At 34.7% G+C, this 18,144-nt stretch overlaps 1 protein-coding gene across 7 annotated transcripts in view; it reads left to right on the top strand.

Moving 5' to 3' along the window:
* wb (wing blister) overlaps positions 1-18,144 on the top strand; it is a 1,096,738-nt gene that overhangs the window by 882,815 nt on the left and 195,779 nt on the right. For all 7 annotated transcript variants that reach the window (XR_011333780.1, XM_069834429.1, XM_069834431.1 and 4 more), the window contains one exon: positions 5,082-5,246. Coding sequence is in view for 6 of the 7 variants with exons in the window: in XM_069834429.1 (XP_069690530.1) it covers positions 5,082-5,246 (165 nt within the window). In the remaining variant the exon portion in view is untranslated. The remainder of the gene's footprint in view (positions 1-5,081; positions 5,247-18,144) is intronic.

Below are 18,144 nucleotides of genomic sequence, written 5' to 3'. Positions count from 1 at the left end.
AACACCTGACTCTCTTTTAATACTATACTATACATTAGTGAGATCGAAACTCGAATATGCATCTGTAGTTTGGAACTCTATTACTAGTTCTGATTCGGCAAAACTGGAAAATATTCAAAGGAAATTTATTTCATTATGTTCTTACCGATTCCTGCCTAATAACTCTGGGTATAACTATGATAAAAAATGCGAGCACTTTAAATGTCGAAGCCTGTATGCCAGACGTCATGATCTCGATTACTTATTCCTATGTAAGGTCCTTAAAGGTGAGATTAATTGTCAATCTTTCTTAAACAGTATCAGCCTTCGTATTCCTATGAAGGATATGAGACATCACAAACTCTTCTATATTAGAAATTCTAAATCTTCCTCGCCGGTCTCCAGATGTATTAAACATGCTAACTTACATGTATGCGATTTCGATCCATTCAATGTATAGAAGTATTAGGACATGGCAATGTCTTTGCTAATATTAATTGCATTATCTTTCTAGACATATTGGTAATACTCTTGTATGAATCAACTCCTTTCCATAATATATAATAGCATTAATTCTTGTAAAATAATCATTGTAATCTATGTTCTTTATTTTGTTGTTATCTCTATTATGTAATGTGTACCATAGTTGTTCATTTTATTGCATTATTTGTATCACTTTGCTGGACTTTTATTGGCCTATGGCTGTTGTCCAGCACATAAATATCAATAAATATATAAATAAATTATTATTATTATTATTATTATTATTATTATTATTATTATTATTATTATTATTATTTTTATTTTTATTTTTATTATTGTAACTTTTTAAAACAAAACAATAATGTAATTTTATTCTCACACCAATAATAATCACTTTCTACAATTTAATTCTACTCCTGTCAACAATGGGATTTCCACTCCACACAGTAACACAGTATTCGTTATTGCACTCCACCGACGACAATGACAATTTACTTGGATTATTGAGAACAACAATGAACTCTTAATTTTAACTAATGTTCACAAAGCGCTATTTACAAATCAGAACTGTCAGTTCTCAGTTCACAGCTCATTTGCCTTGGCTAGTTCTTCTAGCTCAGTCACTCGAGTTCACAGTATCTCGAACCCCAGACCTTCATAGACAATCCGCTGAACTTCGAACTCAGGTCCCCCAACTGCGGACCACTGCACTCAAACTCAGGACTTCTGGCTCCCACAGTTACGGACACAACTCAAGTCGAACTCCGGTCTCGAAGCTGGATTCACTGCTATACAAGGCTGGCTTACTGTCCAACGATTACAACAACACTACTCAAGTTCACTCGTGTGTTGTATTTATAACTAAACCATAGTTACGAGAAATTTCTACGATGCTAGAAATTTCCACGGATGTCCAGAGATGGCACTCTCGAATAATCTGGATATCTCCCCTCTCTGCCGTGGTCGCTCTCTCTCCTCTCCTCTCTCCTCTCTATGCCACAGCATATGCCACAGGAAGCAGATGCGCGTGCAACTTGCGCCGAACCACGGCCGACCATGTAATCCTTTTACCGGTCGTGAGTTTGGATCCCAGCTGTCACATTATTATTATTATTATTATTATTATTATTATTATTATTATTGTTCTTGTTATTGTTGTTATTATTATTGTCATTGTTATATTTATTGTTATTGTAATTATTATTATTATTATTATTATTATTACTATTATTATTATTATTATTATTATTATTATTATTATTATTATTCAAAGAAAAATGTGGTCACCAAGGAACTTCTTCAAATTCAGGGAAATCATTTGACACTAAGTCTGAGCTGTAGGAGGGTGAACAAATAAAATTGTCTTGATATCTAGAGTTTTGGTGGCAGTGGCATTGTATGTAGAAGTATAACATCACATGCATACCATGTCTTGTTCTGGATCAAACAACGCACTTTCTTTAGTGTTTCAATAGACGTCTCTGTTGATTATTGTACCTGTGGACAAGAATTAATTCAAAAGCAAAAAATCTTGTCTGTCCCAAAACAATGTGCTCATGATCTTAAGCTGAAGTCGTCAACACAGTGTGGTGCAGACGTTGTTTGTTCTCTACCTTATTTCTGTCCCTTACGCCAACTGTGCAGCAGGGGTGGGGGCGGGAGTTATCAGGTGAAGGCAGTGGCATCCTTTCACATGTTCAACTCTTTTAATCCATTCATTCATTCATAGTTTCCTGCTCTAGAGCAGGTCTTTCACTGCAAACCTAGCATTTTCCAATCTTTCCTATTTTCTTCCTTCTTGTTAGTCTCCGCATATAATCCATATATTTTCATATTGTCTATCATCTGATATCTCCAATTTCTAATAATTATAATAGAAATAAATCTTTAAAAAGCGTGTATTTCATTATTTTAAGAGGAATTGTATAATAAATAAATCATTTTTCCGTTTAACGACACTGTAACAACTACTAGATTATGAAGCATTTTTTAAGTACAGTATACTTACTTATGGCTTTTAAGGAACCTGGAGGTTCATTGTCAGTCTCACATAAGCCCACCGTCTGTCCCTATCCTGAGCAAGATTAATCCAGTCTCTACCATCATATCCCACCTCCCTCAAATCCATCTTAATATCCTCCCATCTACGTCTCGGCCTTCCCAAAGGTATTTTTCCCTCCAGTCTCCCAACTGACACTCTATATACATTTATGGATTCGTCCATTTATGCTCCATGCCCTGTCCATCTCGAACATCTGAATTTAATGTTCCTAATTATGTCATGCGAAAAATATAATGCATACAGTTCTGCATTGTGTAACTTTCTCCACTTTCCTGCAACTTCATGCCTCTTACCCCCAAATATTTTCCTAAGAACCTTATTCTCAAATACCCTTAGCCTTTGTTTCTCTCAAATCAGAGACCAAGTTTCACAACCATACATAACTGTAATATAACTGTTGTATAAATTGTAACTTTCATTTTTTTTGAGAGCAGACTGAATGACAAAGCTTCTCAACTGAATAATAGCAGGCATTTCCCATATTTATTCTGCATTTAATTTCCTCCTGAGTGTTACTGTTGCTCCGAGATATTTGAATTTTCCCACCTTTTCAAACAATAAATTTCCAATTTTTATATTTTCATTTCGTACTATATTCTGGTCACGAGACATAATCATATACTTTGTCTTTTCGGGATTTACTTCCAAACCTATCTCTTTACTTGCTTCAAGTAAAATTCCCGTGTTTTCCCTAATAGTTTGAGGCCTATAATGTATTTTCACTGTGACAAAATATTAAACAAATCGATTAAGTCATGTTGTACTATTCCCTTTTTCAAGTCTCGTCAGAAAACTAAAATTAATTATCCATTTTGCATCTTACACTTTATATAACAAAACCAATTCTTCATTTTTATTTGTAACATACGAAACATACTATTCTTTCTGTTACTGAATTATTTTATTAAAATGTGAAGTAACAGATGATAAAAAGTTATTTTGGCTGATCTGGAATTTTTTTATTTCGTTTTCCCTCACTAACTTGTCAATGTTAAGTGTCATTGTTCGTGTAGAACACAGTCGAAGAACACATTGTAAATCATGGTCAGAAAGTTGACTTCTGTGATGGGATTTAATAATTTTCAGAAGAGAAAATAACTGCTCACACATATACTTGGTCCCGAACATAAATAACATTTGGGCAGTGAGTCTGTGTAAATGAAGAAATCTATATAGGCCTAGGAGAAACGTGTTACTAAACTCAGTAAGGTTATCTTTATGTTTAAGTTTATCTTTCAATAATTTATATTTTGTATTCAGCATTTATTACAATCAATAGGAAATGAAGTAGCAAAACTGTGAAAATGCGACTAAAGTTTTTCCATATCCTGGAATCTAGATTCAAATTTCATAAAAAGGTCCTTAAATACTTGGGAAATTCTTAAAATGTTTGTGGTTGGGCAGTTTGAAATACAGGCCTTCCTTTAATTGTTGGATCAGAGCAATCATTCTTCTCTCTTATATTGCTCTTAATCATTCGCGTGACAATTGGAATAATGGCGTTGTAGGTTAAATTTCTTTCGATTATTTGATACCTTGCCACAAACCAAGCAAGTGGACATTGCTTCATATTCTGTAAACAGAAATGACTCTTCCTACAAAGGCGACTTGTTCGGAGTTGCCTTTCATGTGTTTTCCCATGGGACATACTCCTATTGACCAGCTGCCACTGCGCTCTGAAGCAAATGCATTGGTTTTGCTCAACTCACTGCACAGCATTCCCTCCTCATCCAACAACTTGGTGCTCCGAACTAGTACTCTTGCCAGTTGGCAATAGCTGATCTTAATGTTGAAATGATGTGCTTGGATTCTGTCTTTGTTGGTAATTATGTGTGGCTCCATTTCATAGGCTGCTGCTTTGATTCAGGAGTTATGTGTAATACTCATGTCTTTTCTCCTATAATGACGTGGCTCAAGAACTCATCGTCTTGCTCACTGTACCTCATGTGAGAAAGGTCAACACACTGGCAGCCCATTTCTGTTTGTTTTCCTTAGTGAGCAAATTTGTAGAAAATGCAAGAAAAGTGATCTTTTGTCCTCACAAATGTAATCTTCGACTGCATGAACCAAACCATCATTGACCACAGATGATCAGCTGCTTTGCTGATCGTCATGCACATTTTCGCGACCTTCATTAAAGTTCCTAACCATTGAATCATTTATGGCATAATCTGCATACCTCACAAAGTTGACTATGAACATCTGCATATTTCTTGGATTAAAGAAATGGATAACAAACACATTGCATAGATGTTAGGCCTCTCGATTGTCATGAATGTGTTAAACACACAAAATGATGTGTCAACATGATCTTCTCTAAATGACATCTGTGACTTGGTAATGGATAAAGGAACTTAACATGCTTATATAAAATCGTGACCACAGTGCTCTGGCAGCAATATTTTCAATTGGAACTTACCTTGTGGATATGACTCGTACGAGTAAAATTAGCACTATGTTATACAATGTTGAAACAAATAATATAAGTACAAAAACAATCCATTAATTATATATTTGTTTATGAAAGTAACACAAATTAAAAATGAATTTATTACAGGCATCTGAGATTACTTCCCATAATGAAGAAAGGCTGGAAACTCTAAGGGACGTCTTAAAAAGAATAAGAAACTTGGAATCTGAGCAGAGGGCTCAATATGCAGAAGGGGAGAATTTCAATAAGGAGTCACAGCATCTCTTAAATCAGTCATTCAGCAACATCCAAGTGAGTGTGATGTAGAGAAACTTGTACACTTAAAATAAAGTAGAGGTATTCTGCTTTTGAATGTTTTTATTGTCATATTTGTGAAAAGTGTTAAGCATGTATGTAAATAGTCTCAAAACTAAGTCTGTTGAGGTTAGATACAACTTATTAATGTGTCCTGCATGCAATGTAACACGCATATGATAAAAGTATATCTATCATGGACCTTGCAGTAGGGTTGTCAGGTTTTCAGTCACCACCTGAGTGTTCGGTTTTTAGGTTTTTCTCCCTATATGTGGCTGAAAGAAATGATTCATTTAGTATGATGGCTTTTAATATAATTTTTCTTATAATTTTTCCTTGTCCGAAGTATTTATTTCCATACTCTTTACCATTTACTTTTACAATTAATATCGTGTCAATGTTGCATACTCAGGACAGACTGTACTGAAGTGAGCAAACCAAGTGAGCTGATCTGTTTATTTCTCCTTGTTTACAGACTTAGCATTGTTGCTTTGCATAATATCAGGCGCGGCAATTTAACTCTTGCACTTCGAGTTTTGTGATCATTTTATGTGGAGTGTTTGGAGTGCAGTGCAGGCGGAAATAGTTTCTTTTAACTTGAACCGGCAAAAAGTGGCTAATGGTTAGTGAACAAAATATACAAGGACTGGTTGTAAAAAGGAGAGGATGAATTTCCCTACAGATGTAAGGTATGCAACATTTCGTTTACAGTTGAATAATGATGGTATTAAGGTAGTTAATAAAAAACACTTCCTACCAGTAAGATATAAAGAAAAAGTTAGAAACAAAAAGAAATCGTTCCTCAAAATTTCCCCTCCAAATTTATGATGGAATATGATAAAATTATTGGAGAAGATTGATTATTAACTTATAATGTGAACGTAATCATAAAACTTCCTTAATAGTCCTGGGATCCATTCGGTCCTGTCAGATTGAGTACCAGGTCTTTCCCTGGGTGTAAAAAGAAAGTTGGGATTGTGGTGCTGACTGCAACACTTCACTGTAGTGCAGAGATCATGAAAGCATGCACGAAGTTCCATATCTCCCCTGCACCTTTATGATGTTTATCTTCAATAGCGGGGGAAGAAAAAGAAAGACATTATGAATGAACCAATAGCAAAGCTTTTGTTACAGTTTCATTTTTATCATTCTCAATGAAAATCTACAGAATTTAGTAAATCTATCATTATCAATTGGATCAGACGCCTTCAACAAAGTTAACTTCTTTTTGTTTGAAAGAAGAGCAGTGCACTATTATTCTTGATTGTTACGAAACTGTCAGTGAAAGTTGAGAGTGTTTTCAAGACAAATAATTTATTTCTAAATGTTGACTTCGTGTGAATAGCATTATAAATGATTATTCAGACAATGCTATTATTAATTGCAGCAAATGTACTAAATAAAGGGAAAAAAAAATCAATTAGTGAAAGCAAAATCATCGTTATACAACTGTGTCATTGTCGCTTCTGACTGTTATGATGTTAAGTCATTAATTCTGCAAATACAGTTGGACCTCAAACCGCTGTAACTCGAAGAATTTTCTTAGTTCCGACCATATTATATGTACTTCATATATTAATATAATCATTGATAAGTTGAAATTCGATATTTAGAAGCAAAATTTTGATCCCAAGAGACAGAAAATACTCTGTATCTAGAATTCTGTAGTGCCTGAGATTAACCTTCTTGATTCTATAATGTTGCTGCACAAGGCAGGTCGATGTCAAAATGGAAACAATTTCAAATTGCTTTCGAAAAGCAGGATTTTTGTATAGTGACTCAGGCCCCGATTTAGGGAAGAAGATGAAGAGGAGCCTGTGTGTTGTACGTGTTGGAAACATTTGGTCTAGTGATCTTTCGCTTTCGCGTTCTGTAATATATTACTAGCTCTTTAGTTTAGTTTAGATTTTGTTATAACAATTTAGTTTAGTTAGTGTATTCTTCTTTATAATTGTTTCAAGTTTTTAGTAACTTAATAATAAATGTCGCCTTGGACTTATTCATTCGGTATTAACATCTGACTCCATCTGCCTAGTTTGAAAGCGGAAATCTGATTTCAATGCCAAGCCTGATTTGATAATAATTACTGATGATGACGCATAATGAACTTCTTCGTTACTTTAGGCCTTTGTCCATTTCTTAATGATTCGAGGGAGTCTCGCTATCCTTTGGCAGGTCTTCATACACAACTTCTTTCTTTGTCTTGTTTTATCTCCGTCTTAACCGATCAACAAGCCAACGAGATGTAGGAGATGACACATCTCAGGACCAACAATAGTATCTCTCACAATACAGGACCATCATGGAGATGTTATAGGACAGGTGCAAGACCTACCGAGTCCTGTGGTATAGAGATAAATTTCATCCCATGTCAAGTATAGAACCACGAACTGCCTAGTTGGGAAGCACACACTGTCGTAACTGCGGATCCTATACTTCTTTCTTGTGAAAGTTTATTGCTAGCTACTTTCAAAACGCGACTTCTTAAAAGTATTATTTTATTCCATTTTTACAGCAAAGAGCTGGCTGGCACTTTCTCTTAATTTGCAGTTAGCTTATCGAAACAATTTTGAAATTATTGATGAGTGTGATTAACTCGCAATTTATTATAGGAGTATTTTAATTCATTTACAGCTGTTGTAAGGATTGCGTCTGGATTGGCATAACGTTATCCCATTACTAATTAAACTACATAATAGTGAACTAGTATTTATTATTTAGATGTAGTTATAGTCATTTTCAGAATACCCTCAGATCGCTTTAATGTGTATTTGCTATTTGATATATTAAATTTAGGATACTGTCCAAGTTTCGAATAATGTTTTAATTACCATCCGTCACAAATGTTTGATGAAATAGTTAATTTCGGCGAACTAATGAACTTAGTAATTTACCAAGGGTCTTAGAAATCTTTTCAATCTTATTTCCCTTTTGATTTTGTTGTCAGAAATATGCAATGTGAATTCGTCCGTTCTTGCAATATGTCATTTCGGTTAATGTTTGAATTTCGGCATTTCTTGTGTGATTTAACTTAAATGTATCAAACCGTTTGTATAGGACTGTTTTTTTTAAACAGCGCCCTTTTTCTGTAACTGAAAATAAGCAACTAATATGTAATAGTAAATAAAATATTTTAACAGGTAAATGCGTTCAGTTAATGAGATAGCTGTTATCAAATACAGTTAAAACAGTTTCTGAGGCTAATATAATTGAGTGAACACCATTATGATTCACCAGTGACCAAAATGTTTTCTTTATCAATAGTGGCAGTAGCAGTAGCAAGGCAGTCTCTTCTCTACTCTCTACCTCTGTTTGTCACGTGTTTGTTGACAGCATGTGGACTGTTAGAAGTGGAGTGGGTGAAATTTGTTACAGGGCCGGATTTACCATTCACTAACAATACCTTTGTTAATGTGGACTCTCAAGTTATCGTGGCTGAGAATACAATGGATGCAGGTGTACTTAGTGCAAGAATGGACCAGAGTAGTGCACAGTGGATCTGGGGGAATCAGAAGAAGATGAGTTAGTCGAGGTTGGGCAGGTCGAATATAATTCAATGTCATCTGCGAACTAAGCATTAGGTGCTCTAGCAACAATTCGATCTTACATCCAGGGACAGTCATATGTGAATGATAATCTTTTCAGTGCTGTTAATGTGTTCGAAAAATACGTGGAAGAAAACAAGATGAAAAACAAGAAACAGTAGAAAATGGCAGACTATTTGCATTAGTACAGTATTCCTTTTGTAAAACATAATCCTGCATGTACAGGTAATCTTTTCAGGACATACAGTACGTTGTTTTATAATTTTCCAGTGAAATTTCAATAACTCGAAATTCCTATAAGTCGACCTATTTTTTTGGTCCTGTTGTGATTCGAGAAACTGAGGTCAGACTGTATAGCTATTTCAGTTTCTTATCATCATGCAAGAACATTGTCAGATACTGTCTTATTGCAGCTCCATGGTTGTCACTTGAATCAGTTATTGAATTAGCTTGTTAAATTGTAACATCCATTAGGGATGTATTATCTGACTTGAAGGAAGAAATGAACACATTCCTCGAATTTAGAAATTGATATGCTCCCAAGAAAATGAAAATTCAACAATTACTATTTTATTTATACCCAATAAAGTTGTACATGTACATGTACAATATGAACGTACCCTTTCAAATGAAGGATACAATTAATAGAAAATAGCAGTCTTGTTACTAAATTATTAGAAAACGAGACTATTAAAGAAGACTGCGTATCTATATTATGCATGTTGCAACATCTTTTAAAGCAGTATGTTTTCATTAAAAGTGGCTTCTTCAAAAGCCTTTCTGTCCTGGACCTGCGGAATTCGAATCTATTTTAATTTCAAGATGTAATTGACATTGTGAATTTCTTGTAAGTTCCTGTGACAGTAATGAACTATACTATGAAATATATTATAATATCAACATGTATTCCGGGTTCGATCCCTGCTTGAGCTGATTATCTGGTTGGGCTTTTTCCGAGGTTTTCCCCAACTGTAAGGCGAATGCCAGGTAACTATGGCGAATCCTCGACCTCATCTCGCCAAATATCATCTCGTTATCACGAATCTCATCGACGCTAAATAACCTCGTAGTTGATACAGTGTCGTTAAATAACCAACTAGAACATGTATTCCAGATAAAAAACTATTAGTGTTGCATACTGTGCACCCCGTTTCTAAAAATTGTTGACATACCAGTATCTAAAATAATTTAATGTGATCTAGAAGTTTCATGGCTCAGCATTCTGAATGTTTTGTAGAATAATGATAAAAACAAAGTAACAACATAATTTAGTGATAGCAAAACTTATATTCATATGGAATTGAAATTGAAGTGTTAGGAATCCTTCAGTTCAGCTGTGGATAAGAAATGACTTGAATCTCTGTGTGTGGAGAGCTTTATATCATGTTTTAAGATATGTCGTTCAGTTTTTGTACTACTGAATTCCAAACAGAGAACCGATATTCTTAATACAAAGTTAAATTATAATGCCCTTGGCATTTTGATGGTTTTAAATAAAGTACGATATTTTCAATTTTTTTTAATAGTGAAGTTTGATGAATGCGAAGGTAATAAATAAATCTTATCTATATTGAAATTAACATAATATAACTTGCCTTTCATCTAAGCAATACCTATATCCTTTCCCTGCATCATATTGATGTCCAATTTTTTAAGAATAAAATTATTATGGTTGTGATTATCATTATGTCTTGTGTGTGGTGTAGACTAACTTCAAACTGGCAACCCTACTTTGCAGGAGAATAACAAAGAATTGCATGAAAGATGAAGAATATTGTAATTAAGTTCACTGTTATTTTGTTTTAAATGCCTACTTTTTAGCCACTTTTACTGATACTTTTAAACTATGAATTTTATTTGTATTTTATATTAATTTGTTTAGTTTTCAACAAAACTTTGAGCTCGTATTGTAAAGTGAAACCATTATGAATTGTGAAGTGTAGAAGGAACATTTCATTATATAATTATAAATGTTCCCCCCTCCCTGAATGGAAGAGCTCTTCACTTGTCATTATTCACCTTGACTCTATGAGTGGACTCATACATGTTACTAGTGCCAAGAAGCCTAGACCACTTAGTTCCTCAGAGACTATCCAGAGTGCTCCACAGGCACTTGTAATTGATGAATGATCCTGGAGAATTATTAGGATGTTACAGGGGAACTGGAGTACCCGGAGAAAAGCCCTGTGTTTCCTGGACCATGAACTTGTCCATCACAAATTATAAATTTAGGATAGAGTTGGATTTGAACCCAGAGCCCAGCCCTCTAGCACTTAGCCACAATGACAGTCTGCTAAATAAATATAATGTTTCTAATGAACATATATTTAATTAACTTTCTCATTATGAGAACTATAATTTTTTTTAAGTTTATTCGTAACTATATATTTTCTTAACACTATTGTGTTCTATAATTAATTGAAAACTTCTGCACTTTACCACACTTAATTCCTTTCTCTGTCGTGAAGTAATGTAAAATATTGATATAACTTTCCCTTTTATGACTTGACCATCTCTTCTTGGAATCACTCGTAATGAAAATGTTCTGGTGCATATCTTCTTTCTCCATTCCCACCATCATAAATTTTATTGACAATGAGATGATTTCCGATTCTACGGAGATGTAATGAGACAAAATTAAATGAAAAATGCAAATGAAACATGTAATTGAATGAATAATGACATTTAATCAAGCATATAAATTAATATCTCTTAATATATCATCATCCAGATGTGAGAAAATCGTCTCTTTCTTCAAATAGAATACAATTCGTTATGCAATCCAACCATGCTGGTTATCATTTGCTTTGTTTCTCTGAATAAAGTGACTTTTCTGTTGGCACATAAAACCACCATTCCTGTGAAATTTGAGAAGTAAAACAATCACCAATAAATTATAAAATAGCTGGGCCTCAAAGAACAAGATTTCATTACAATATGGAAGAACACTCACTGATGTTTTTCCATGATATTCTTAGTGAACAATTCGCATCTTTTTATGAAATTTGTGAAAAGGCCAAACAAGGATCGCATTTTCTTCTAATCATGCTACAATACACGCACGCACACACAAACACACACATTCATATATACAATACGTACAGTTGTCAAAAGAAAAGTGGCCGCTCTCTTGAAGCAAAGTTCCCTTCGGGTACCTTCGCTACAATTAGGAGACAGGCGATGTTACATGTTGTTGGACCACGTTGATATCTACAGTTATAATTAAAATATTCTCTGTGTTACTTAATAGCGTAATGGTAGCGTTCCTGTCATTTATTTGTGAGGTCCTGCATTCCAATACAACCTCGTGCTTTTTATGTTCTTTTTTGTTTTGTTTTTAAGAGAGAGAGAGAGAGAGAGAGAGAGAGAGAGAGAGAGAGAGACAAAATATACATAATTGCTCCTTTCTCTTTTACGATTATTTTAGTAATTTTTAACATCAGGTTCATGAATGTATTATACCATGACTTTATCATTATGACATTGTGGCTGCAAATGGAAAGAAAAAAGATTTTATTCTCAACAAAAATATCTTTCGTGTCATACTGGCGTCTGCCTTAGAACGTTCAAACAATTAAGCGTTCAAAAAATAAAACAAAAAGCCACGATTCAATATTTAGTCTATCTTCCCCTTATCTCAATCACATCTTGCAGTCTAGTGGGCATGGAATCGACTAGTCTTTGCAAATAGCGACTGTTCTTACACACGACATTCCAGGCATTCTGGACATACATACATAAGTGTTCTGCTCATGGGCAGGTCTTTCATTGCAAACCCAGCATTCTCCAATCTTTCCTATTTCCTGCCTTCCTCTTAGTCTCTGCATATGATCCACATGTCCTAATGTCATCTATTATTCTTCTCAACCAGAGACCCAACCAATTCTTTTTTCTCTTTCTAATCAGTTTCAGGATCATTCTTTCTTCACCCACTTTTTCCAACACAACTTCATTTCTGTCCACTTCACATGCTCCATTCTTCTCCACATCCACATTTCAAATGCTTCTATTCGTTTCTCTTCATTTCGTTGTAATGTCCGTGTTTCTTCCCCATACAATGCCACACTCCACACAAAGCACTTCACTAGTCTCTTCCTTAGTTCTTCTTCCAGAGATCCGCAGAAGATGCTCCTTTTTCTATTAAAAGCTTCCTTTGCTCATGTTTGCAGTTTTTCTTGGGAAGGATAAATGCCGTAACTTCCCGTTGCTTTCCGCACACCACTGTATCTTTCGCATCTTATTAGATCCCAGGAGGCCCAAGCATCGAGATGAGGAAAGTGGATTTGACTAATTGGGCCCTCTGGACTTCACTGAAATTCACCGCAAGGGTTAAATATTAGTTCTATCAGGATGTTTGACCCGATCAGAGACCAGGAAATCCCAATTAGCCTTTGCCCCTCCGCATCCTGGACTAGCTTCTACAAATCAGGAGAAAATCTTGGAGGGGAATTGGGCCAATTTTTCCGCAGATGTTTCCACACTTGTGCCCTCATAGCTCAGCAGAAGAACGTCGGAATGTAGAGTCAATGTCTCAGGTTCAATTCCTCGTCACTCCTTTTCATTTTATTGTGGTTCAAGATAGTATAATGTAATAATATAAAAAGAAAAATTAACACCAGTATTATGCAACTGTATTGTTCCAAACCTAATATTAAATTTATGTTATTTATATCACTAAAAAACGATAACTGAATATAAATTATAACTGAAATATTATTTATGTCGCTAAAGAACGATAATGATATAAATAACTTGAATATTACTTATATACTATCACTAAAGAACAATAACAGAATATAAATGATAAATATCAGTTTGTTTAATTAATATAAGATATTATGTAATATGTATTTAATTATTTAAATAAAATAACCAATTTTACAAAGATAAATGGTTATTTGTATTATAATAATTACTTACATAAAATACAGATTATTTATATCGCGAAAGAACAATAACAATATAAATAACTTGAAAATTATTTATAACGCTAAAAAACGAAAACAGAATATAAATGATAACTTGAATATTATCTATATCACTAAAGAACGATAACAGAATATAAAAAAAACGTGAATATTATTCATATCGTTAAAGAACGATAACAGAATATAAATGATGACTTGAAAATTGTTTATATCTCTGAAGAACGATAATAGAATACAAAAAATTATAACTTGAATATTATTTATATCACTAAAAGAACGATAACAAAATATAAATAACTTGATATCGATAAAGAATGATAACAATATAAATGATAATTTGAATATTATTTATATCACTAAAGAACGATTAAAAATAAAATGAAAACTTGAAGAAGGCTCGAACCCACAACCTTCGAATCATTAAGCAAGCACTCTACTGCTGGTCTATGAGATACAGATACGGAATAATTCCATAGTTCCGGAACTGCTTCTATAAGCACATGCATCATGTAACATCGCCGTGACCTGAAATGGACTTAGAAAATATTCAAAGTTGCCTAGGGCGGCATTCTCTCTCTCTCTCTCTCTCTCTCTCTCTCTCTCTCTCTCTCTCTCTCTCTATCTCTTATCCTTTTCTTTGCAGTGAAATTTGTTTTTAAAACATTCGTTGGTAAATCTTTTCTGAAGTTTGTTCTTGAACACCTTGTGTGAAGTCATGATTGTGGCGAGAGTAAAAGGAAAGTGTGTAGCTGGATAATTATATTGTAACAGCGATATCACGTTATTAATAGGTACTATGAAATTGCTTAAATGTAACTCCTTGTATAAACAAAAATGCATTGTTGAAAATCAAATTAAATGTGTTTTTTTTTTATATGGCTTTATGAATAATAACCACAACTCTCAGTTACATTTCCAATATATATCGTCAACAATACTATTTAATCACTTTCCAGCATGTGAACTATATAATTCGGTATGAAAGATTCATTCCGCAAAGAGTTGGAGTTTATTTTTCAATTTACTTTATAATTTCTATCGAAGTAAGAAATACTCGTAATAATTATACCACCAACAAAACCAATGGTTAAAAATAAATCACAGCCTGGCTTTCATAAATCAATTTTGTTTCAACAGTGAATAAGTATGAATGTATTTCTTTGCATCGAGTCTGATGTGCTTAGTCAGATCGACTTTGATGCCATCACTGTCATCATCAATGCTTTCTCTGTGATGGAAGTGCGAAGGAAGTCTTTATAATTCACAAGTAAAGCCTGGTTGCCAGAGTGCTTGTTTTTGTGGTGAACTGCATGCTGGAAACGTTGTTTGCTGCTCTGCATGCTTGCTTGCTGGAAATTCTGCTCCCTGGTGGCTGTGTTTTTAGCTACCATGCTGGATTTCGAGATTAGGTTGCTTGTTATTTTTTGTGTTGACTTAAAGGCTGGAACCAAAGATGATGATATAGTATCACTGCTGATACCATGTTGCCATGTTCCTTGTTTTCCAACTAAATCTGTTTTTTCTGTATTCCTTAGTTTTTAAGAAATAGAAATTAAATATCGGACTTTAGCTGTTTGCAATTCTAATTTAACTACAGTGAAACCTCTCCTTACGGGCACTCCTCATATACGGACATAGTTTTATGTCCCAACTGAAATAATATAAATGATAAATTTAACTCTCGTTTATGGACACACTCAGACACAGACATGGACAGCGTTTCACGTCCTAAAGCTTGCTTTACCCCCTGACTGCAGACAGAACTTGGATTTCAAGACCTAATGTGTTACAAAAATTAAAAATTTAGTTTTGAGAACTGTACAGAAATTCCATAACATGAAGGTAAAGAAGACAATGAGGCTACCACTAACCCAGCTGGCTACCCCTTGTTAGCTAGAAGTTAGTAGGATTATTTTCTTCTCTTCAATCAGTTGTTCTGTTGCGAGAGACATGGCACCTGAACGTAAAGGTTAAGTTGAAAACTGTAGATTACAGTACCAGTACTGCATAACTGTAGACCTAGAATAAAATTGCATGGCGCAGTAATGTATTTTCCTTTTTTGGTCTTATCTACTGTAGTTCAAAGTTGCAAAGAATTTACTGTAGTATAGTGTATTTAGAATTAAACTATAGTAATACATTTCATTTAAAGCGTGAAGGGATACATAATGCATATTATAAATTTACTGTTAGATTGGGGAGTCTCCCTCCCAATAAAGGACACCTCCCAGATGCAGACAGATTGTTACGTCCCTTCGATGTCCGTAAATGAGAAGTTTCACTGTATTGTATTATAACACTTATTATTGTTTATGTAGGGCTTAAGTTGTTTTCCACTCACGGTTTAGTTTCTTTTTCATCATGAATGTTGGCAAAAGATGAAACAATATATGATTTTCCAATTTGAACTGTGAAAAGAGCCAGCTCCGTATGAACAGTAACCAACATAGTAACAAACACAGAAGCCAGCAGCATACCCATCAGAGCACCAAGTTTGCTGCCCAGCAAGGAAACAAGCACCATGGGAGCTGGGCTTAAGATGCATGTATTTTGATTCCAGTAATTTATTAGTAGTATCAGTGGTGGTGGTGGTGGTGGCGGCAGGGGCGGTGGGGGCGGCGGCGGCAGCGGTGGTTATTTATTTAACCTGTTAGAGATAAGGCTGTCAGGCCTTCTCTGTTCCTCTACCAGGGGATTACAATTATAATATGAAGAATAAAATTACATTAATATTAAATTTACAATTACAGTTACAATGAAAGTCAAAGATTACCTGACTAATGAAAGCTAGACAATTTATCATAGAAGTTAAAAACAAAGAATATTTTTGTATTTACCAAATTACAAATTAAACCTAGAATAACAAAATTATATAGTGATAAAATGACCGGATATTGAAATATTCTGTGATAGATTAAGATAACTATTTACAAGAAACCATGTCTGAAAGAGTCTCAATTAAATACTGACCAAGTGCCCAGTAATTTTGCGTTTGAATTAAATTTTATGTCGACAGTCCCTGGTGCTAGCAGGTAGCAAATTCCAGAGTCTTGACAGGGCTATTGTGAAAGAGGATGAGTATGAGGAGGTGTGATGGGATGGTATTGTTAGTATTGTTTTATGGCGAGAGCGTGTGTTCAGATTATGGTGGGAAGAGAGGTAAGTAAAGTGAGACCACAGGTACGAAGGAATAGAAGAGTTCAAGATTTCAAAGAGAAAGAGACGTGAATGTAAATTTCTTTTCTTATCTAGTTTAAGCCAACCTATTGCTTTCAGGGATGGGGTAATATCATATTTATGAATATTGCTTACAAAACGTACACACAAATTATGAGCACGTTGAAGTTTCGTTTTGGAGAGGTCAGTCAGTAAAATGTCAGCATAGTCAAAATAGGGAAATACAAGCGTCTGCACAAAGGACTTTTTTAAGCAAGAGGGGAGATGAACATTTATCTTTTTTTTAGCACATGGATAATGGAATATACTTTTCTGCAGGTTTCTGTGATTTGCATTTATTGTTTTCTGAATTGTAACATTTCATTTGACACTAATTTAAACTAAGCATGACCTGTATAATAGCAGCTTATAAATTGTTTGTGGGAGTTGGGGGGAGGGGGCAAATTTTAGCACTGCCTAGGGGCAACACTATACCTAAATCCGGCCCTGCATACTGTACACACACATGCATGCACGCACGCACACACTCCCTCTCTCTTTTTTCTCTACTCTCTACCCCTCCATCCCTCCCCTCTCCCGACCTCCATCCCCCTCCCTCTCCCCTCTCTCTGTCTCGCTCTCTCTTTTTTGTACATATATATATATATATATATATATATACATACATACATACATACATACTTGTACATACATACATACACCTACCTACATACATACATACATACATACACCTACATACACCTACATACATACATACATACATCTACCTACATACATACATACATACATACATACATACATACATACATACATACATACATACATACATACATACATACATGTACATACATTCATCAGAGATCTGCAGGGGCATGGGCCAAGCATGTGGACCCAAGTTTGACCCAGCTTATGCCTCTGTACAGCAAATATACAAAGTTACTTATAAACTGAGAGGTTCATTGCCACCCTCACATAAGCCCCCCATTAATCCCTACCCTGAGCAGGATTAATCCAGTCCCTACCATCATATTCGAACTCCCTCAAATTCATTTTAATATTATCCTCCAATCTACGTCCCAGCCTCCCCAAAGCTCTTTTTTCCTCAGGTCTCACAACTAATATTCTATGTGCAGTTCTGGATTTACCCATATGTCCTACATGTCCTGCCTATCTTAAACGTCTGCATTTAATATTCCTAATTATGTGAGGTGAAGAATACAATGCGTACAGTTCTGAGTTCTGTAA

The sequence above is a fragment of the Periplaneta americana genome, chromosome 9 (assembly GCF_040183065.1).
Source record: "Periplaneta americana isolate PAMFEO1 chromosome 9, P.americana_PAMFEO1_priV1, whole genome shotgun sequence".
NCBI lineage: Eukaryota > Metazoa > Arthropoda > Insecta > Blattodea > Blattidae > Periplaneta > Periplaneta americana.
The sequence above is the reverse complement of the archived record's forward strand: the minus strand, read 5'-3'. Positions and strand labels throughout refer to the sequence as shown.